General features: G+C 53.8%; 1 protein-coding gene across 1 annotated transcript; it reads left to right on the forward strand.

Annotated features, from left to right (window-relative positions):
• Positions 1-10935: 10935 nt before the first annotated feature.
• Positions 10936-20507, forward strand: LOC140000430 (antigen WC1.1-like). Its single transcript, XM_072030313.1, has 9 exons — positions 10936-11248; positions 11329-11643; positions 11769-12102; positions 12538-12614; positions 12702-13010; positions 13661-13801; positions 14466-14561; positions 15281-15433; positions 20314-20507. Exons 1-9 carry the CDS (start codon positions 10936-10938, stop codon positions 20505-20507), a joined length of 1932 nt encoding a protein of 643 aa, XP_071886414.1.
• The last annotated feature ends 1653 nt before the right edge of the window (positions 20508-22160 follow it).

Below are 22160 nucleotides of genomic sequence, written 5' to 3' on the forward strand. Positions count from 1 at the left end.
CCCCCTCCTCTAGACAGCTGCTGCCCACTCAGGCTGCACCACCCCTTGGGCTGCTTCTCCTGGCCTTCACTCCTTGTCTCTGCTAGGCCCCTCTTTGTCACCCAAATGTGTCCCTTGGCTGACAGCTCCCTCTGCCTTGACCCACAGGATGGTAAAGATGGGGTGGGACATATTACCATGATGTGAGGAAGTATTTTTGTAATCTGCATTGGTGATGGCACAAAAAGACAGTTGGTGATGGCACAAAAAGACAGTTCCTTCACCAGACTTCCAGGGATGGTGACTCCACCACTTCCCTGGGCAGCCTGTTCCAATGCCTAACAACCTTTTCAGTAAAGAAGTTCTTCCTAACATCTAACCTAAAACTCCCCTGGCACATCTTAAGCCCATTCCCCCTCGTCCTGTCACCAGGCACGTGAGAGAACAGGCCATCCCCCACCTCACTACAGCCTCCTTTGAGGTATCTGTAAAGAGCAATAAGGTCACCCCTGAGCCTCCTCTTCTTCAGGCTGAACAAGCCCAGCTCCTTCAGCCGCTCCTCGTAGGACTTGCTCTCCAGGCCCCTCACCAGCTTCGTCGCCCTTCTCTGGACCCGCTCAAGAACCTCGATGTCCCTCTTGTAGCGAGGGGCCCAAAACTGAACACAGTACTCGAGGTGCGGCCTCACCAGAGCCGAGTACAGGGGGATGATCACCTCCCTAGCCCTGCTGGTCACACTGTTTCTGATACAAGCCACGATGCTGTTGGCCTTCTTGGCCACCTGAGCACACTGCTGGCTCATATTCAGCTGACCATCCACGATCACTCCCAGGTCCTTCACTGCCAGGCAGCTTTCCAACCACTCATCTCCCAGCCTGTAGCTCTGCTTGGGGTTATTGCACCTCAGGTGCAGGACCCAGCACTTGGCCTTGTTGAACTTCATCCAGTTAGCCTCAGCCCATCGGTGCAGCCTATCCAGATCCTCCTGCAGAGCTTTCCTACCCTCGAGCAGATCGACACACGCACCTAGCTTGGTGTCATCTGCAAACTTACTGAGGGTGCACTCAATGCCCTCATCCAGATCATTGATGAAGATATTAAAGAGGACCTGCCCCAGCACCGAGCCCTGGGGGACGCCACTAGTGACTGGCCTCCAACTGGACTTGACTCCATTTACCATGACTCTTTGGGCCCGGCTATCCAGCCAGTTTCTAACCCAACGAAGCGTGCGCCAGTCCAAGTGAAGAGTGTTATAAATGGCTCAGGATTCAAATTAGGATTAAATAAAAAAATAGGATTTATTAAAAGAATATAAAGGAATAGAGGTAAGCAAACAACGCTGGGTGCACCGGGAGTCTCCGCTCCACCAGGATGCACACCAGTTACATCAAGCAGCTGATTTTTATGCTCCTAGACTAATACATATTCATTACTTCTTCTAAAAAAACCTGGGTTATTATAATTAGCTTCCGGGGTCCAGTCCCTCCTACTGGAGCATGCGCATCAGTCTCCTCTGGGGATCTCTAGGGGTCTTTCATGCTGAAGACTCGTAGTCTTCCTCTCACCTTTGTACTCACTCGGCACAATTCCAATTTTATAGAACATTTTCTGCAGGTCTTGTCTCCCAGCCGTCCTTCAGCTTCTTTTTCATTCCTCTTAATCTTTTGGCCCCCTGGCCAGATACCAAAGATCCGCATAGTATCCCATAACAGTCACTAGTTGTTATCAGTTGTTCTGAAACTCCCAGACATCAAACACAAACAGCTTTCTTATTTGACGCTTCACGAGTAATTAAAACATTCTTCCCCAGCCATTCACAGACACATCTATAGCAGTGTTAAGTTAATCTCGAAGAAGACAGGAAAAAAGGCTGTAACTGTTAGAAATAGAAGTCCGGAATAACAAAAGCAAACAGGTTCATAAATTTAAGGAGTGTTTTCTGAAGACGTGATAAATTGCCTAGAATGAGGGGGAGACTGGGACACACTGCATCTGTGGTTCAAGAATTGCCAGTGCAGGACCCAGAGGCAGACAGGATTCAAACAGAATTGTTCTTTATGGACACGAATTGTTAAAACATTCCTCACAAGAGCAGCCAGTTTCTTGAGGAGAATGCTGTGTCAAATGCCTTGCTGAAGTCAAGGTAGACCACATCCACAGCCTTTCCCTCGTCCACCCAGCGTGTCACTTTGTCATAGAAGGAGATCAGGTTCGTCAAGCAGGATCTGCCTTCCATAAACCCATGCTGACTGGGCCTGATCGCCTGCTTGCCCTTCAAGTGCCGCAAGATGACTCTCAAGAGGATCTGCTCCATGAGCTTCCCTGGTACTGAGGTCAAACTGACAGGCCTGTAGTTTCCCGGGTCTGCCCTCCGGCCCTTCTTGTAGATGGGCGTCACATTTGCTAGCCGCCAGTCATCTGGGACCTCCCCTGATAGCCAGGACTGCTGACAAATGATGGATAGGGGCTTGGCCAGCTCCTCTGCCAGTTCTCTCAGTACCCTTGGGTGGATCCCATCCGGCCCCATTGACTTGTGCACATCCAAGTGCCATAGCAGGTCACCAACCAGTTCTTCGTGGATGGTGAGGGCCACATCCTGCTCCCCATCCCCTTCCACCAGCTCAGGGTACTGGGTATCCAGAGAACAACCAGTATTGCCGCTAAAGACTGAGGCAAAGAAGGCATTAAGCACCTCCGCCTTTTCCTCATCTCTTGTAACTAAGTTTCCCCCTGCATCCAGTAAAGGATGGAGATTCTCCTTTGTCCTCCTTTTTGTGTTGATGTATTTATAAAAGCGTTTTTTGTTATCTTTAGTGGCAGTAGCCAGATTGAGCTCCAGATGAGCTTTGGCCTTCCTAATTTTGTCCCTGCACTGCCTTGCAACATCCTTATAGTCCTCCCTAGTGGCCTGTCCACTTTTCCAAAGATTATAAACCCTCTTTTTTCTCCTAAGCTCAAGCCACAGTTCTCTCATAGTTGAGCCAGGCTGGTCTTCTTCCCCGCTGGCTCATCTTTGGGCACGTGGGGACAGACCGTTCCTGCGCCATTAGGATTTGCCTCTTGAAGAGCGCCCAGCCTTCCTGGACCCCTCTGCCCTTCAGAACCGCCTCCCAAGGGACTCCACCAACTAGTGTCCTGAGCAGCCCAAAGTCAGCCCTCTGGAAGTCCAGTACAGTGGTTTTACTGGTCCCCTTCCTGGCCTCGCCAAGAATAGTGAACTCCACCATTTCGTGGTCACTCTGCCCAAGACAGCTCCCGACAATCACATCCTCCACCAGTCCTTCTCTGTTTGTGAAGAGAAGGTCTAACAGGGCACCACCCCTGGTAGGTTCACTAACCAGCTGCGTCAGGAAGCTATCTTCCACTGTCTCCAGAAACCTCCTAGACTGCTTTCTCTGGGCTGTGTTGTGCTTCCAGGATATGTCAGGGAAGTTGAAGTCCCCCACGAGTACAAGCGCTGACGATTTCACAACTTCTGTCAGCTGCCTGTAGAACTCCTCATCCGTCTCCTCATCCTGGTTCGGCGGTCTATAGCAGACCCCGACCAGGACGCTAGCCTTGTTGTCCCTGCCGATCCTAACCCAAAGGGACTCGACCTTGTCATTCCTAGCCTCGAGTTCTACAACATCGAAAGACTCTCTAATATAGAGAGCCACACCACCACCCCTTCTGTGCTGCCTGTCCCTTCTGAAGAGCCTATAGCCAGGCATCGCAGCACTCCAGTCATGAGACTGGTCCCACCACATCTCCGTGATGGCAACCAAGTCGTAGCCTGCCCGCTGCACAATAGCTTCCAGCTCCTCCTGTTTGTTACCCATGCTGCATGCATTGGTGTAGATGCACTTCAGCTGGGCCTTTACCTTATCCTCCGGCCTTGCCATTGTTCCCCCTGGCACAGCCCCAACAATCCTTGCTTCAGCCCCATCCCCTTTCTTACCTAGTTTAAAGCCCTATCAATGAGCCCCGCCAGCTCCTGGCCCAGGATCCTTTTTCCCCTAAAGGATAGGGACCCGTCTATGGCCATCAGGCCGGGTGCTTTGTAAAGTGCCCCATGGTCGAAAACCCCAAGATTTCTGCGTTGGCACCAGCCCCGGAGCCACGTGTTTAACAAGTGGGCTTTCCGTGTCCACTCTGTACCCCTCCCTGCCACCGTAGGGATGGATGAAAACACCACCATGAAGTCCCCATTAGGGACTTTCTTCTGAGGAGAAACTTATATCAGCCATTTGACAGATGCTGCACAGGCAAGGACACGACTCAGGATGGCATCACCCTTTAAGAAGGAATTACCTTTGGGATTCCCTCAAAGGATAGAATTCTATCCCACCTTGACCGAGGTCCCACCATGACAGATGCAACTTCATGCTTCCCTGCAGCCACCCCTCCAGTATTCCTGAACTACCATCGACAATGCAGACTCAAGCAAACAGAGACAAAAGGGAATGCAAGAATGCCAGTGCTGTACAAACTCAACAACAATGATACATGCTAGCAAGTAACTGGAACACGAGCTGAGCACCAGCTCATCACAAGCACCAAATTCATGCTTAGTTGGTTTGAAAGGACTGAGCACAGGGCATCCCAAAAAGCCTAATAGAAGGAGGTACATCTTCTCAGTGTGGACTCAGTAGCAGCAGCCCTGCAGAAAGACAACCCATCCGTCTGCTCATGGCTTGGACAGGTGTACAGTTTGCTGGCTGAAGAACTGTCTGGATGGCCATGCTCAAAGAGTCTGAGTGAAGAGAGATCAATCCAGTTGGTGGATGGTCGTGGGTGGCATTCCCCAGGCCTCTGTACTGGGTCCAGCTTTGCTTACTATTTTGATGGATGATCTGACTGAGAGGATCAAGTACACCCTTAGTACATTTGCAGATGATAACAAGTTAGTTGGGACAGTTGACGGGTAGGAAGGCTTTTCAGAGGCATCTGGAAAGGCTAGGTTGATGGACTGAGTGCAATCACATGACATTCAACAGTGCTTCTGGACTTGGGTCATAACAAGCCCATGCAGTAGCATAGGCTTGGGGAAGAGTGACTGGAAAGCTGTCCAGAAGAAAAGCCCCTGAGGATGTTGGTCAACAGCCAGCTGAGCATGAGCACCCACCCCCTGTCATGGGCAGGGACTCTGACATCTTCCAATAGATCATCTGTGCTTACGAGGTCACTGTCAGCTGAAGATCTGATAGACCACGAGCAGGCCCATAGCAGGTGATTGTTCCTGCAATGCCAGTGGTGCCTGAGTAGCTGACAGGCCGAGAGCAAACATGGCCTGTGCTAGATGCTGGGAGGACGCTGGTGCCTGAGGCACGTGGCTTATGTAGGTCTGAGGGGAGGTCATTGGTGATCAAGTAGCTAATAGGTCAGGGCAAGGCCCATGCATTGTACCTGTGAGACCACTCGTGATTGAGGAGCTGGCAGACCAAGAATTGTGTAGGTGTCTGTGAGGTCATTGCTGTCTGAATACAGGCCAGGAACAGGCCCATGGCAAGTGAAGATGCTATGGCATCACCTGGAGCTGGGTTGAACCGAATTTTGAAATGTCCTGCTCTGGAAATAATTGAAGATCAGTGAGACCAACTTCAGCCATGAGAATAAAATTAAATTATAGGTATCTAAAAAACTATAAAAGATTTAAAACAAAAATATAAAAAAATATATGTTTATATTTATAAATATACATATATTAAACACTATATGTATGATATTTTTAAAAACTCATAACATAATATTTAATACAATATAATATATATTATTTAAATAAAATAAAAATAAAAACAAAAACAAAAAATAATTATATATTATATATTATATATTATATATTATATATTATATATTATATATTATATATTATATATAACATATAACATATAACATATAACATATTACATTATATAATTACATAATATAGAATATATAATATTTTATATTTTATATTATATATTGTATTATATATCATACTATATATATAATACTCCATATAATATTATAATAATATAATATAATATTATAATAATATAATATAATATAATATAATATAATATAATATAATATAATATAATATAATATAATATAATATAATATAATATAATATAATATAATGTAATATTATATTATATTATATTATATTATATTATATTAATTATATTATATTATATTATATTATATTATATATATATATTATATTTTATTATTAAAATATATACTATATAATATATAGTATATAATATAAAGTATATAGTATATAGTATATAGTACATAATATATAATAACATAGCACAACATAACAATAAATATAATGTATGATAATAGAATATGATATGATACGATATGATATAATATATTAGTAAAATATATATTTTTATATATATTTCTTATATATATTTTATATATATATATTAAATATATATATATATATTTATTATATATATTTATTAATATATATTATATTAATATATTGATATATATATATATTAAATATATTTATTTACTTAAAATTATATGTATATATATACACATACATATATACATATATATGAAACTGTACATCTGAGAGCATTGTCCCAACACTTCCTGAACCCTGCCAGGCTTGGAGCTGTGGGGAGGCTGGGAGGCACCGCAGGGCCATGCCTGGGCACGGGGCCAGGAGGAAACCACCGTCTTCCTGCCCGGGCGCCATGTCACGTGGGCTGCGGTTTGTGCACCTGCAGTGGCAGGCAGGCTCCAGCTCCCGACCCGCCGCGGGGAATAACGGCCCCTGGGTGACACGCTGAGAGCCAGGGAGACGCCTGAGGCTCTGGGCTGCAGCTCTGCTGCCAGGGCAGGCCCTGGACCAGCTCTGGCTGCTGCCGGGACCCCACAGGAGGCTCCCTGGGGAGGGACGGGACAGCCAGCACCCCCATCATGGGGCTCTGGCCCTGCCCAAGGGCCTTTCCCAGCTGCTGCTGCCAGCACAGCAGGGGCTGTAGCAGGGGCAGGGGCTGCTCCCTTCCCAGCCTGACACAGCCCTGCTGCAGGACCAGCCCCGTGGATCCCATGGCGCAGGGACGGCTGGACAATCGCACCTTGGGCTCTTGGATGCTACAGCTCAGGAGATGCTCCGTGCTCCCACAGCAGGCTGCAAGGGGTGTCAGAGCCATCTGCCCCCACACCCAGCCCTACCCCACGATGATGTCCCACCGCAGTGACGTGAGACCCGCAGCGGCGCCGTCCCTCATATATGGTCATGAAGAGCCCTGGAGAAGTTCATTGGAGAGCTGGGCTGCGTCGGAGGGGAGATAAGTGCCGATAATGTCTAAAAAGGTGCCTACTGCTTCTATTGGCTCCTCCTGCAGCTGGGACAGCATCTGCACAGATATATTGCCCTCCCATCATCTCCATTGCCCCTTGGGACCCCAGGAGCTCCAGCAGCAGGGCCGTGCTGTCAGGGCAGGAGCCTCAGGATGGGGGCAGAGGGACTCCTGTCCCTTTGGGTGCTGTGGCTGTTCCTCTGGGTGCAGCCTTGCAGAGGTAAGTGCCAGCTTCTCTGTTCCACAGCCTTGGGACTGTGGGCAGCAGTGGGGCCATTGGGATCTCTCTGGGAGTGGGCTTGTTTTCAGGCACCACTGAAATGAGAGGGAGAAGGTGCTCAGTCTCTCAGCTCTGTTCTTTAATCGGTGCCTGTCTGGGTGGGAGGGGGTAATCCATTTTCATATCTCCCATGTTTTTGGCAGCACAAGCCTGACTTCATTTCTAGACACCTTGTCCTTGGGTATCTTTCTGGGACCCCTTGTTCCCCAGCACTGTGCCTCTGGATCTAGAGGAGTCCCAGACAGTGAGAGTGGCCCTCAGTGATCTCCAGGGCACAGCCAATGTCTGGGGTGCCCCAGAGGGGTTGTGTGCTGTTCCCTGCCCCTGGGATCTGGGGAAGCACTGACTCCAGGAGGGCAGGTTGTGTCCCATTAACAGAAGGGGACTGAGGCATCTGCACCGAGAGGTGTTCTTCCTGGGGGCCCTGGTCAAGCACAGGGGCCAGTCTGACAGCAGGGATGGGGAAGGGACGTGGGCTGTTGGTATCCTTGTGGTCAACCCAGACAGTGGGTTTGGGAGGTGCCTGTGGCAGACAATGGGCAATGGAAGCTGCTCAAGGGGCATGGGTCTGTTTGGGGGACAATGGGAAGGGGAAGAGTGGGAGCCCCGTACAGGGCTGGGGGCTGTGTGTGGGTGGGCATGAGTGGGGGCAGTGGTCCACTGGGGTGGGAAGAGGTGGTGAGGGCTGTGGGGCAGCAAATGGCCCAGGAGGGCTAGAGCTGGGTACCCCCAGCCCAGTGTAGCCCATGGGGAGAGGAGGAACCCCCCACTGCCCCTGAGACAGCCTATGGGGACAGGGATCCCACCCTGGGAACTGGGAGTCTGCCTGGGGAGGGGGTCCTCACGGACACGCAATGTGGGGCTCAAAACTCTCCTGACCCTTCCTGTGTTGGTGTTTGAAGGGGCTGCGGAGGTGAGGCTGGCGGATGGTGGCAGTCGCTGTGCTGGGAGAGTGGAGGTGAAACATCAGGGCCAGTGGGGGACCGTGTGCAGTGACTACTGGGACAAGTCTGATGCTGCAGTGGTTTGTAGGCAGCTGGGCTGTGGGGTTGCTCTCGAAGCTCCTCGGAAGGCACACTTTGGACCAGGATCTGGGCCCATTTGGATGGATGATGTTCACTGTAATGGCAAGGAGTCTGCCCTGTCTGACTGCATGCACGCAGGGTGGGGCCAAACAAACTGCTATCACAGTGAGGATGCTGGAGTGACATGCTCAGGTAAGGACTGAACTTGTTCCCTACTTCTGGGACGAGGACACTTCTAAAGGACCTGGCTGTGACCTCAGAAAACAACTGGACACCAGAACATGGCTGTGTGTATCAAGTTGCACTCTGAGCTGGTCTGAGCTGAGAGTGTCCCTTGTCCCTTGGGAAAGCCCAGCGGGAGCACACTGAGCCTGGCCCTGAAGCTGGAGCAGCCAAGCCTGGGGAGGTGCCTGGGGCTGGGAGAGGAAAGCCCCCACCCTTCCCACTGTGCTGCCTGGCTCCCATCTTTCTCCTCCATTCACCCAGGCCCTGTCTGGCAGGCTGGTCCCTATGCCAGGGGAATCTAGAGCAGCTCCCCCAGCCACCAGCAGCCTCAGGGAAGGGTGTGCAATGGCCCAGGACTTTTGGGTTGTACCCCCAGCAGACAAGAGAACCTCAGCCAAAGCAGAGGGGCTGCTCAGAAGGCAGGAGCACTGGGCTTGGGCAGAGGAACATGGTGGCAAGTGGCACCTTGTTCCTGTCCCGGGGTCACCCCATGAAAGCCAGCCCCCAGAGACATGGCCCCTCCAGGCTGTGCTGACCCACTGCTCAGCCTCTCCTGCCTGCCCTGTGCCCCAGGGGCTGTGCCAACACCTCCTGGCTCTCCTCTCTGCCTGCCCTCACACCAGGAGCTTGTGTCAAACCAGGGCTGCTCTCTGCCTGCTTTCCTGACCCATGCATGGTAGGTGGCTGGGGACGTGCATGCCCAGCACCACACTGTCCCGACCGGAGGACTCCCCTTTGCGGAGGATCCCCCGATGTGCCCCATCTTACAGGAGCTCCCCAAGAGCCCCAGCATTCCCTGGGAACAGGGGGGCTTTTTGGCAGATCCAAGGATTTCTTCTAACTGGCCTGAGCCTTGTGGGGCAGAGCAAGCTGAAGTAGCCCTGAGTTCCTGGGCCTGTTTCCCCTGGCCCATGTGCTGCGGGTGCTGCAGTGGTGGGTCTGGGGCCGGGCAGCCCAGGGACTCCGGGCAGCAGCAGTTTGAGCGGTGTCTGCAGCTGGGGGCTGGGAGAGAGGGCAGCTCATGGGTGCTGGGCTGGATTCTGAGGAGCAGCAGGGGGGCCCTGACCTCTTTGTGCCACCAGCACCCACTGAGAGCTGCTGGGCTGGCTATGTGGCCACCTCAGGGATGCGGTGGGAGGTAGGCATGGAAGTGCCAGAGGGCTCTGGGAACTCAGAGGTCTCCTTGGTTGCTCCAGGATTTGTCCGGCTGGTCGGAGGGGACAGCCCCTGCTCAGGACGTCTGGAGGTCTACGACAGGGACCAGTGGAAAGCTGTCTGTCACTCCCACTTTGGTGCCAAAGCTGCCGAGGTGGTGTGCAGGGAGCTGCAGTGTGGCACAGTCCTGTCTGTCCATGGGGCAGCTCAGCTGGGAGAAGGGGCCGGTCCTGTCTGGGACAGAGAGCTGCAGTGTGTGGGGAATGAATCCGTCCTCTCCTTCTGCCCCACGGAGGCCCCCAAGGACAAGGCCTGCACCGACCGCAATGGCACTCATGTCACCTGCACACGTAAGGACTTGGGGTGGGATGGTGCCCAGAGGGGCTGTGGTTGGAGCGGGAGAGCAGTGTGGGCACTGGTCTGTGCTGGATGGAGAGGAGAAAGTGCTGGGTGGGGTGGAGAGAAGAACGCTGTCCCTTTGGCCTCTCCTGCAGCTCCTGTTGGAACAAGAGCACAAATGTGGCCTCTCTCACCCTCCTTTGTCCTTGAGTACACAGGGTTCAGGCTGGTGAACGGCAGCACAGCGTGTGAGGGCAGGGTGGAGGTGGAGGTGCTGGGGAGCTGGGGGACCCTCTGTGCCTCCCGCTGGGACCTCTCGGACGCCCACGTTCTGTGTCGGCACCTCAGCTGTGGCTTTGCTGAGTCCATTCCTGGAGGAGGGCATTTTGGGAGAGGAACCAGCCCTGTCTGGAGAGACTCGTTCCACTGTGACGGGACTGAAGCCCACCTGGGGCAGTGCCCGGTGACTGCCCTGGGGGCCTCTCCATGCTCCCAGGAGAATGCTGCTGCTGTCATTTGCTCAGGTGCGTGCTGGGCAGTGCTGCAAAGTCCATTTGCCCCTGGTGTGTGACACGGTCACCCACAGCTTTGCACCCCATGGCAGTGCCTGGCTGAATTTTTCCTCTCACCAGGCCCCGCTGACCACATGTCTGTACGGTTGGTGGGCGGAGGGAGCCGGTGCGACGGGCGCGTGGAGGTCTTCCAGCACGGGACGTGGGGCAGAGTCCTGGATGAGCAGTGGGACATGCAGGAGGCCAGCGTGGTGTGCCGGCAGCTGCAGTGCGGAGAGGCAGAGGCAGCCTACACCCCCGTGACGGCCGAGCGAGGACGAGGACCTGTGGGGCTGCGTGGGGTGCGGTGTGCAGGGCACGAGGCTGACCTGAGCCTCTGCAACACCTCCCTGCCCAAGAGCACACCGGCAGCAGGGATCATGGAGGACGTGGGGGTCGTGTGCCAGGGTGAGTGGTGCTGCACGTCCCCCAGGTGTGGGTCTGGGAGTGCAGCCAGCCCCTGACAGCCGGGGTTCTCCCTGCTGCAGGGAGCCGGCGGGTGCGGCTGGTGGACGGGGCCGGGCGCTGTGCCGGGAGAGTGGAGATCTACTACCAGGGGCGCTGGGGCACTGTCTGCGACGATGCCTGGGACCTGGCCGACGCCGCCATCGTTTGCCACCAGCTGGGCTGCGGAGGGGCCCTGGAGGCAGCCGGCTCTGCTCGGTTTGGGGAGGGCTCCGGGCAGATCTGGCTGGATGGCGTCAACTGCTCCAGGGCCGAAGCTGCTCTCTGGGACTGCCCTGCCGAGGCCTGGGGGCAGCACGACTGCGGGCACAAGGAGGACGCGGGAGTCATCTGTTCAGGTCTGTGCTGGGATTGGGGCTGGGAGCTGGGGAGAGTGAGGCTGGGGCAAGGGTAGAGCCAGGTAGGGCCAAGGCCATCAGTGGCTGCCATCCAAGGATGTCCCTGGGGCCTTTCCTCCTTCCAGAGTTCATGGCCCTGAGGCTGGAGAACAGTGACGGCTGCTCCGGGCGCCTGCAGGTTTTCTACAACGGGACGTGGGGCAGCGTTTGCTCCAACTCCATGACCACCGAGACGGTGTCACTGGTGTGCAAGGAGCTGAGCTGCGGGAATGAAGGAGATCTGGAAACAGATTCTAACTATGCCAAGCTGTCTGGCACCACATGGCTGGATCACGTGGAGTGTGGGAAGAGCAACAGCTCCTTCTGGCAGTGTCCCTCTCGTCCCTGGAATCCGCAGTCGTGTACTGACAGCCGAGAAGAGACACACATCACCTGCAATGGTAAATCTGAGCCATCAAGGCACCAGGTCCTGTTCCCCATTGGACATGGTGAAATGCAGAGAAGGAACCCAGAGGGGCTTTGACTTCCTGCATTAGACCCTGTTGCTACTGGTACACAAAGGTGACTTCAGCTCTTGGAGCCACCCATGTCCACCAGCAGCAGTCAACAGCCGGGCTGCCAGCAGCTCCCTGGGGGATGCAGAGGCAACTCCAGGCAAGGTCTGAGAGGAGACCATGCAGGGCTTTCAGGAGTCCCCCCTCCTGGGACAGCCTCCTGCTGCTCTGTGAATCAGGGACCCTGTAGGGCCGAGCACTTGGGTCCCCCCTGCAGTGCCGTGTGTGTCCCCTGAGTGAACAGGGTTCTGCTGCTGCCCCGACCCAGGCAGCATGGGGACGTGTGAGCAGAGTTCAGCTCTGCTCTCTTCTGCACAACCCCCAGAACAACCCTTTTCAGCCCAACTTCTCTTTCCTTTGGGACATGGACAGAAAGGCCGCAGGTGGCTGCATGCCCCAACTCCACCAGCTGCACAGGTAGGGAGCTGCCCCTGCACATGCCCCCCTCACCTGGCAGGGCTGTCCCAGCTCTCCTGGTGCCATGGGACATCGCTGCCTCCCCAGACAGGGAGAAGATCCGCGCTGTGGGAGGCAAGGACGGCTGCTCGGGCAGAGTGGAGATCTGGCACCGTGGCACCTGGGGGACGCTGTGTGACAATGCCTGGGACATGCGGGACGCCGAGGTGGCGTGCAGGCAGCTGGGCTGTGGCCCCGCAGTCTATGCCCTGGGCCAGGCTGCTGCTGGAGAGGGGACGGGCCCCATGTGGCTGATGGAGTGCAGGGGGACGGAGCTGTCTCTGCAGGACTGCTGGGCCCAGCCAGGGGACAGCGCTGCCTGCCAGCATAAGGCAGATGCGGCTGTGCATTGCTCAGGTGAGCAGTGGGGCTGGGAGACATGGCTGTGGGCTTGGCAAGGAGCTGGCTTGGGTGTCTGCCCGACTGGATACTTGCACAGTCAAGGTTGTCCCTGCAGAGTGGGGGGCTGGTGGTGGGTGGGGAACAGCCTCTGTGGGGCTGGATGTGCCAGCACATCCCCTGGGCTGCCTGCACTGTCCTGTGAGCAGCCCAGAGCAGTGGTGCTGGGCCCTGTCCCTTCCACCCTGACCAGCCCCAAAGGAGGGACAATTCAGGTGGCAAATTTTGGGGTCATTTGCCAGGGAGGCTGCCTGGTGCCACAGCCCCAGCCTCTCAGCCCAGCTCTCCTTCTGCTCCCCTGCAGATGCACCCAGGACAGCAACATCCCCCCCACAAGCAGGTAAGCTGTCCTTCCGCAGGGCTGGGTCTGTCCATGTCCACGCTGTGACACACAGCCAGGAGAAAGGGCTCCTTGCTGGGCTGTGAGACTCCCAGGAAATCAAGGGAGCTGGGAGAAGTCTGCGATGTACCCAGCAGGGTGGGAGCTGCCCCATCACCCAGCTCTGTCCCTCCCAGCCCCTGCTGCCTTTTGTGGTCAGCGCTAACTTGTCCCACCCCCAACCTCTCCCTTGTCTGATGCTGCCCTTGCCATGTTCCTGCCCATGCAGATCCCCCACTGGGCCGTCCGACCACCACCAGAGAGGGACTCTCAGTGTCTGTCGTCATCTGCATCATCCTGGGGGCCCTCCTCTGCCTGCTCCTGGCCCTCCTGGCTGGGCAGGTGCGAAGCGCCAGGGCTCGGCGCAGAGGTGGGTCCTTCCCCAGTGGTCCTCGGGGGGAGATGCCTCCTGGCAGGGCTGGGGGTGCTGGGGATGTTGGTGTCCTGGGGCACAGAAACAGAGCCGTGTGCTGCCTCCTGCCCCATGTGCTGCCCCACTGACTGACAGACCATGGGGCACCAACATCAAGGGGTGGAGAGAGCCCAGACCCTGAGGCATCAGTTCTGGGGTGAGAAGAGAAATGTGAGATCTGGGCTGGGTGAGAAGGGGAGGATGCACTGCTGGCAGTGATCTGGGCAGCTCTGGCAGGAGGAGCATGGGGCAGCGGAGTCCATCACCATGGTGTCAGCCACCTCCCAGCAGGGCACGGGCTGTGCTATTGCTGTGTGGGGCATAGATGGAGCAGCTCCATGGGGAGGGGAAATGAGGGAACTGGTGCAGGGTCTGCACTGGGACATGACCTGGAGGCCAAAGGGGCACAAGGGCTGTCTCCAAATGCGAGACTGACTCTGCCCCAGACCATCTCCATGGGAATGCTGCCCTCCCTGGGGATGTGGTTGCAGTGCCAACACAACACAGAGGGGCTGTGCTGTGGGGACAGCCCTGTGCTGGCCCCGATAATGGGTCTGGGGGAGCCCAGTGGGGTCCTGTCCCTCTCTGCCCATTCCCAGACCAGCCCTGCCTCTGTCCTCAGGCTCCGGGAGAGCTGGGGAGCCCTTCCCTGAGGCCGTGTACGAGGAGATCGCTTACAGCCTGGCGTGGGAGAAGCAGGCGAGGTTCAGTCTCTCAGGTGGGTGCAGATAACCTGCGGGGGCACATCTGCTGTGTCCATTCTCCCTGTCTCAGACCAGGGCTGTGTCCTGCAGCTCCTGCCCATGGTCCCTGAAATGGTTGGACCATGGGGTCTGTGGAAGAGCATCCAGGTGTTGGGCCCCACAGAGGAGCTTCCTCCACACCAGCTCTGCCCATCCCAGAGGGGACAGCCCCTCTCTGCTTCTCCCTGCACCTTATTGAGAGCCAAGGGTTAAGCAAAGGGCTGTCCCAGGGCAACTCTGGGAACCTCTCTGGGAAGTGCCTTGTCCCAAGGGAACTGGTCTCCTCCCCATGCACCCCCAGCTCTGTGGGTGCCCATCCCCAGCAGTGCTGACCACCAGTCAGGGCAGCAGGGCTCATCCCACAGCACCCACTGCAGCTCTCTGCAGCCTCATTTTCAGAGGGGTCCCTGACCCAGCTGCAGCCCTACCCCAGGCACATGAGGAGGAGGATGGTCTGGGGCCACACCCAGGGATAAGAGGTGGGAGGGCGGTGGAAGGCCTCCATGTCTCCTCTCTGCAGACAGACCAGACAGACAGCAGTGCCACCGAGTGTTATCATCAGAGCTGGAAGCATGAATGCTCTGCTGTGACCCTGACACCAGCAGCATGTCAGCCCTGTGTCCCCACACACCCTCCCATCCTCTGCTCTGCAGAACATCTCTTCTCATTGCCACCACCTTCCCTCTCCTTTCAGATGTCCCTGTCCTGCCCGGAGGTTACCCAGCAGATGGCTATGATGATGCTGGGGAGGTTTCTGACCCTGGGGATGATCCTGTCCCTGGGCAGAGGGACTGGGAATTGCCCAGGACACCAGAGGGAGGAGATGGGCTGAGGCATGCAGCCACAGGTGAGAGGGCAATGCAGCACTGCCACTTCCTAGGTGCCAGCCCCGGGCCTAGGAGAATCCATGCCATATTGAAAGCCTGACCAGCTCCACATGGAGAACCTGTCCTGGGGTATTTTGTGGGGTCTGGGAGAATGGGCCGAGTGTCTCAGGCTGGTGAGAATGAGAAAGGTGATATACAGCCCGAAGGGGCACCCCACAGGCCCAACCACAGCAGCCTGCCTTGATGCTTACAGGGGGAAGCCTGCACTCCTGGAGAAGTGCTGGGGTCCCTGGAGCTGAGGGACACACCTCGTCACCTTTCCTGGGGACCACAGGCTATGACGATGTGGAAGAGGTGTCTCTGGCATATCCCCATGAGGACACCCAGGATGTGACACCAGAGTCCCATGCACAAGAGTTCCAGAGCCCCAGGCCAGCAGAGCCCAGCCCTGCTGAGCAGCTGGGTGCAGCTGGGAGGGAGGAGAGCTCAGTGCCACTGGGAGAGCCGTGAGTGCTAGGGAATGGTGTCCCTTTTCCAGCAGTCAGCAGACGCACATGGGTATTTCCCCTCTTGGTATTCCCCTGTTTTTATGCTGTGTGTTGGTATTTCCTCATATTAAAACCCTCTGGGGTCTTTGCCCCAGGTCCAGTGCTTCCCTGCCCAGGTGTCATGGTCTCTCCCTTAGGCTGATGGAGGGGAGAAGAGCTCAAAAATCCAGCAGTTGGGAAGGGGCACATCTTAGAGCCAGCAGGATCGTGGTCTTGCTGTGGTGTTGACAGAGCCCCTGGTCCCTGGACACTATTCCTACTGACAGAAACATTTCTGTCCTGCCAGCCACAGGCAGTTCCCAGACAAAGTGGATCTTTGGGAAGTTCCATGAGACACTCACTGGCATTTCCCACCCTCTGCTGCCTTGGGCCCCCATGGAGGCCAAGGATGCCTGCCCAGCACCCATGGGCAGAGATACCTCAGCTGCAAGACTTGAACAGGGAGATGTCTTGGACCCTTGGGCAGGACTTGGCACCAGCTCCTGCTAGTGGGTCCCCACAGCCCTCAAGCTCTTCCCCAACAGGCTCTTCTGCTGCAGGCTGGGAAGTGCTTTTGGTAGTGGGATGGTGGGCTGGAACACCTATTGGAGCATCTATTTAATCCCTTTGGGTCATCTCTCCTGGCTGTGTATAGTCTCCTTTGGGTGAAGAACTGTCTGGAGGGCCATGGAAGCCCAGCGGGTTGTGCTTAATGGAGTTAAGTCCAGTTGGCGTCCCGTTACAAGTGGCATCACCCAGGGGTTGGTACTGGGGCCTATCTTGTTTAATACCTTTATTAATGACCTAGATGAGGGGATTGAGTGTACCCTCAGTATGTTTGCAGACGATGGCCTGAGCAGCCATTCCTGCAGCCTCTGCCCATGCTGCCCACAGCCCCCCAGCTGGTGGTGCTGCTCTGTAGAGCAAGGGGGCTGTGGTGCACAGGGCCATGGGGGCACTCTGTAGGGCCGTGTTTGTCAGGCTGGGGAGGCAGAGCCAGCTGGTGTGGGGCACTGCCACTGACTGCCTCCCACACAAGTGGTTCCTTGGCCATGGATAGCTGGCACAGATAGGCGGCCTTCTTCAGAGTCAGAGACTCATGGAATACTCCGAGCTGGAAGGGACCCACAAGGGTGACCCACTTCCCATGTCAGATGATGCACAAGTGACCCACTTCCAATGTCAGGATATGTTTTGGGGTGATTCACTGTATTAAATCCATGAAATTTCACCAGAGGTGTAACAAATAACTCAGCAGAGAGCTTTCCCTATGCCTGCTGTGTCCCTGGAGTTGCAGAGCTCTCCTTTGCCTGTTCAAACCCAGATTCAGCACCTCAGGGTGGCTCCACCTGGGATGTGCCCGTGCTCTATGGGCTCCATGTGCTACTGACTCCCTGGCACACACTGTTCCTGCCAAGCGCTTGGGCTCTCCTGACAGCTTCCCCTTTCCTCCAGAAAGACGCCTGCCTGCCATCATCCCTCTCACCTATTGTGTACAGAGGCAGGTGAATTCACTGTCTCTGTGGGTGCTGTCCAAGAACAGGGAACAATCACAGGTGCAGCCTGGCAATGCTGCACCCTGGCAGTGCTGCTGTGGCAGGACCCTTCTTCCCTCCACCTCTGCAATCTGCCACGTGCCCCTGAAGCTCCACCACAGGTCTACAAGGAAGGGTATCAGGCAAGTAAGTCAATGCATGGTCCTTCCTTTTATTAAAATACACAGAAAGCCTGACCCACAATTTTTACAAAGACTTGGAGTCACGTGAGAAAGGTACATACAGTGTAGGAAGGTATGAACAATGATATTTCTTTGTGGGAAACACTATGAGAGATGAGGAAAAGGCGGAGGTGCTCAACGCCTTCTTTGCCTCAGTCTGTAGCGGCAATACCGGTTGTTCTCTGGATATCCAGTACCCTGAGCTGTTGGAAGGGGATGGGGAGCAGGATGTGGCCCTCACCATCCACGAAGAACTGGTTGGTGACCTGCTATGGCACTTGGATGCGCACAAATTGATGGGGCCGGATGGGATCCACCCAAGGGTACTGAGAGAACTGGCAGAGGAGCTGGCCAAGCCACTTTCCATCATTTATCAGCAGTCCTGGCTATCGGGGGAGGTCCCAGTTGACTGGCGGCTAGCAAATGTGACGCCCATCTACAAGAAGGGCCAGAGGGCAGACCCAGGAAACTACAGGCCTGTCAGTTTGACCTCAGTACCAGGGAAGCTCATGGAGCAGATCCTCTTGAGAGTCATCATGTGGCACTTGCAGGGCAAGCAGGCGATCAGTCCCAGTCAGCATGGGTTTATGAAAGGCAGATCCTGCTTGACGAACCTGATCTCCTTCTATGACAAAGTGACGCGCTGGGTGGATGAGGGAAAGGCTGTGGATGTGGTCTACCTTGACTTCAGCAAGGCATTTGACACCGTCTCCCACAGCATTCTCCTCAAGAAACTGGCTGCTCTTGACTTGGACTGGCACACACTTCGTTGGGTTAGAAACTGGCTGGATAGCTGGGCCCAAAGAGTCGTGGTAAAGGGAGTCAAGTCCAGTTGGAGGCCAGTCACTAGTGGCATTCCCCAGGGCTCGGTGCGGGGTCCGGTCCTCTTTAATATCTTCATCAATGGTCTGGACGAGGGCATTGAGTGCACCCTCAGTAAGTTTGCAGATGACACCAAGCTATGTGCATGTGTCGATCTGCTCGAGGGTAGGAAAGCTCTGCAGGAGGATCTGGATAGGCTGCACCGATGGGCTGAGGTCAACGGCATGAAGTTCAACAAGGCCAAGTGCCGGGTCCTGCACCTGGGGTGCAATAACCCCAAGCAGAGCTACAGGCTGGGAGATGAGTGGTTGGAAAGCTGCCAGGCAGAGAAGGACCTGGGAGGGATGGTTGATAGTCGGCTGAATATGAGCCAGCAGTGTGCTCAGGTGGCCAAGAAGGCCAACGGCATCCTGGCTTGTATCAGAAACAGTGTGACCAGCAGGGCTAGGGAGGTGATCGTCCCCCTGTACTCGGCTCTGGTGAGGCCGCACCTTGAGTACTGTGTTCAGTTTTGGGCCCCTTGCTACAAGAAGGACATCGAGGTGCTTGAGAGGGTCCAGAGAAGGGCGACAAAGCTGGTGAGGGGCCTGGAGAACAAGTCCTACGAGGAGCGGCTGAGGGAGCTGGGCTTGTTCAGCCTGGAGAAGAGGAGACTCAGGGGCGACCTTATTGCTCTCTACAGATACCTTAAAGGAGGCTGTAGCGAGGTGGGGGTTGGCCTGTTCTCCCATGTGCCTGGTGACAGGACGAGGGGGAATGGGCTAAAGTTGTGCCAGGGGAGTTTTAGGTTAGATGTTAGGAAGAACTTCTTTACTGAAAGGGTTGTTAGACACTGGAACAGGCTGCCCAGGGAGGTGGTGGAGTCACCATCCCTGGAAGTCTTCAAAAGACGTTTAGATGTAGAGCTTAGGGATATGGTTTAGTGGGGACTGTTCGTGTTAGGTCAGAGGTTGGACTCGATGATCTTGAGGTCTCTTCCAACTTAGAAATTCTGTGATTCTGTGATTCTGTAAAGCAAAGTAAAAAGAAAAAAAAAATAGAAACAAATAGAAAGATTTCTGGGTATGTATACAGTTAACATTAAGAACACAGACAGTTTATTCCTTCTGGAAAACCTCCAGTCATCACTTTCCATACTACATCCTTGAGCTCCTGATTCCTCATGCTGTAGATGAGGGGGTTCACTGCTGGAGGCACCACCGAGTACAGAACTGCCAGGAAAAGATTAAGGGAGGAGGAGGACATAGAGGGGGGCTTCAGGTAGGCAAAGAAGGCAGTGCTGAGAAACAGGGAGATCACAGCCAGGTGAGGGAGGCATGTGGAAAAGGCTTTGTGTCATCCTTTCTGTCATTCCCCTAGAAGGGGGCTTAGCTGCCTCCCTGTGCCTCACAGAATCCCACAGGAGTTGGGATTCCTCTTGCCTCGGTTCAGGTGGGTACAAACCAGGCAGCATGTAAGCTGCTTGTCTCAGCTTTGAGCACTTTGAATAGAGAAAGAGGCCAAAAGGGAGCTGTTCAGAGGCAGACACCAGGTGATATTGGAGATGGCAGAGTGACATCTGAGTGACATTTGAAGTGCCTAATTCCTCTGGGCCATAAACAGAGATTTTATTATTGCATGTACAATATAATATAACTGTAGCCTTTGCTCAATAGCAAAGAAATAAAAAAATAAAAGGCATGCTTTGACCTGGTTGCCATCACTGGAACGTGGTGGGACCACTCCCATGACTGGAGTGCTGCAATGAGTGGTTATGGGCTCTTCAGAAGAGACAGACAGAACAGAAGGGATGGTGGTGTGGCCCTCTATATTAGGGAGTGTTTTGATGTTTCAGAACTCGAATCTGGGAATGATAATGTTGAGTACCTATGGGTTAGGGTCAGCGGGAAGGCCAACAAGGCAGGCATCGTGGTGGGGATATCTTATCAACTGCCAAACCCGGATGAGGAGACAGATGAGGTGTTCTACAAGCAGACTTCGAGCTGTTCAGGACACTGTTTGGCAGAGTGCCTAGGGAGGCAGTTCTGAAGGGCAGAGGAGTCCAGAAAGGCTGAGCACTACTCCAGAAGGAAATCTTCAAGGCTCAGGAGCAGACTGTCCATCCCCATGTACCCAAAGATGAGCCAGCATGGAAGAAGACTGGCCTGGCTGAACAGAAAGTTGTGGCTACAGCTTAGGAAGAAAAAGAGAGTTTAGGACCTTTGGAAAAGAGGGCAGGCCACTCAGGAGGACTATAAGGATGTTATGAGGCTGTGTAGGGACAAAATTAGAAAGGCCAAAGCTCATCAGGAGCTCACTCTCACTACTGCTGTTAAAGATAACAGAAAAAGTTTTTATAATTACAGAAACACAGAAAGGAGGACTAAGGACAATATTCATCCTTTACTGGATACAGGAGGAAACTTAGTGACAAGAGATGAAGAAAAGGCTGAGGTGCTTAATATCTTCTTTGCCTCAGTCTTTAGCAACAAGACCAGTTGTTCTCTGGGTACCCATCCACCTGATCTGGTGGAAGAGATGGGGAGCACAATATGGCCCTCATAATCCATGAGGACATGGTTGGAGACCTGCTACAGCACTTAGATGTACACAAGTCAGTAGGGCTGGATGGGATCCACCTGAGGGATCCCATTCCTCATCCTCCTGTAGAGAGGTGGGCATTGGTCTATTCTCCCACATGGCCTTTTATAGGAAAAGGGGGAATAGGCTAATGTTGTGCCAGAGGTGGTTCAGGTTGGATATTGGGAAAAACTTCTTTACAAGGAAGGCAAGAGGAGCCTGGCCAGGAGAGATGTGAGATTTGGGGGAGGAAAGAGGAGCTTGGATAGCAGAAGGTAACGATTTTGGAGAGGTAAGAATATTCAGGTAATGTTGATCCCACCATAAAGCTGACTTAAAGCAGTCATGTGAGGCCCTTACCCTATTTTAACCTGTTACATTAATACCTAAATCTAAATGCCACTCCACACCCTGACAGGAATCCACTGCTCTAATTTTTGACCACAATATCCCTTGAAGCCAAAATTAGTCCATCACCCCTTTCCATTACCTTTCTTCTCTTGCTCAACCTCATCCCTGCCCTTAACACTAGCATTAAAATGCTCTATTCAACCCTAGTCTTCTTGCAGACCTAAACAAAACCCTCAACCAAAGAGCTTGCCCATACCCTAACCACAGACCTGACACACAAAGCAGAACACCAAACCCTCCCACTAAACAGCTGCTTAATCTCTCACCCAGAAAGGTTTTCCACAGTCCCTAATGCCATTCATGAACAACTATCATCCAAAGCCTGTCTTCCTGTGCATTAACCTTCTCACCTTTAACCCTTATCCTAACCCTTAAGTTTAGGTTCTTGTTTCCTTTGGGAAGGGCAGGAACTGTGAGATTGCTATGCAGTCACATGGCATTCAAAATGAATGTGAGGGGCCATGGATTTGATCAGCTTCTAGGCCACAAGGAGATGATGGGTGAGAATGCTCTGATGAGCTCAGCTGTACCTCAGGATCTCCGAACCAGCAGGAGGAATTGGCCTATGAAAGGGAATGTGAGGTCACTTCTGTCTCTGCAGTTGATAGGGCAGCATCAGGAAAGTGTCACAGAAAGGGACTGTGAGGTCATTTCCGTCTGAAGTAGTTGACAGCTCACACTTCTACCTGGGATCTGTACTTTTCAGCTGAT

Source organism: Anas platyrhynchos, chromosome 32 (genome assembly GCF_047663525.1).
Source record: "Anas platyrhynchos isolate ZD024472 breed Pekin duck chromosome 32, IASCAAS_PekinDuck_T2T, whole genome shotgun sequence".
NCBI lineage: Eukaryota > Metazoa > Chordata > Aves > Anseriformes > Anatidae > Anas > Anas platyrhynchos.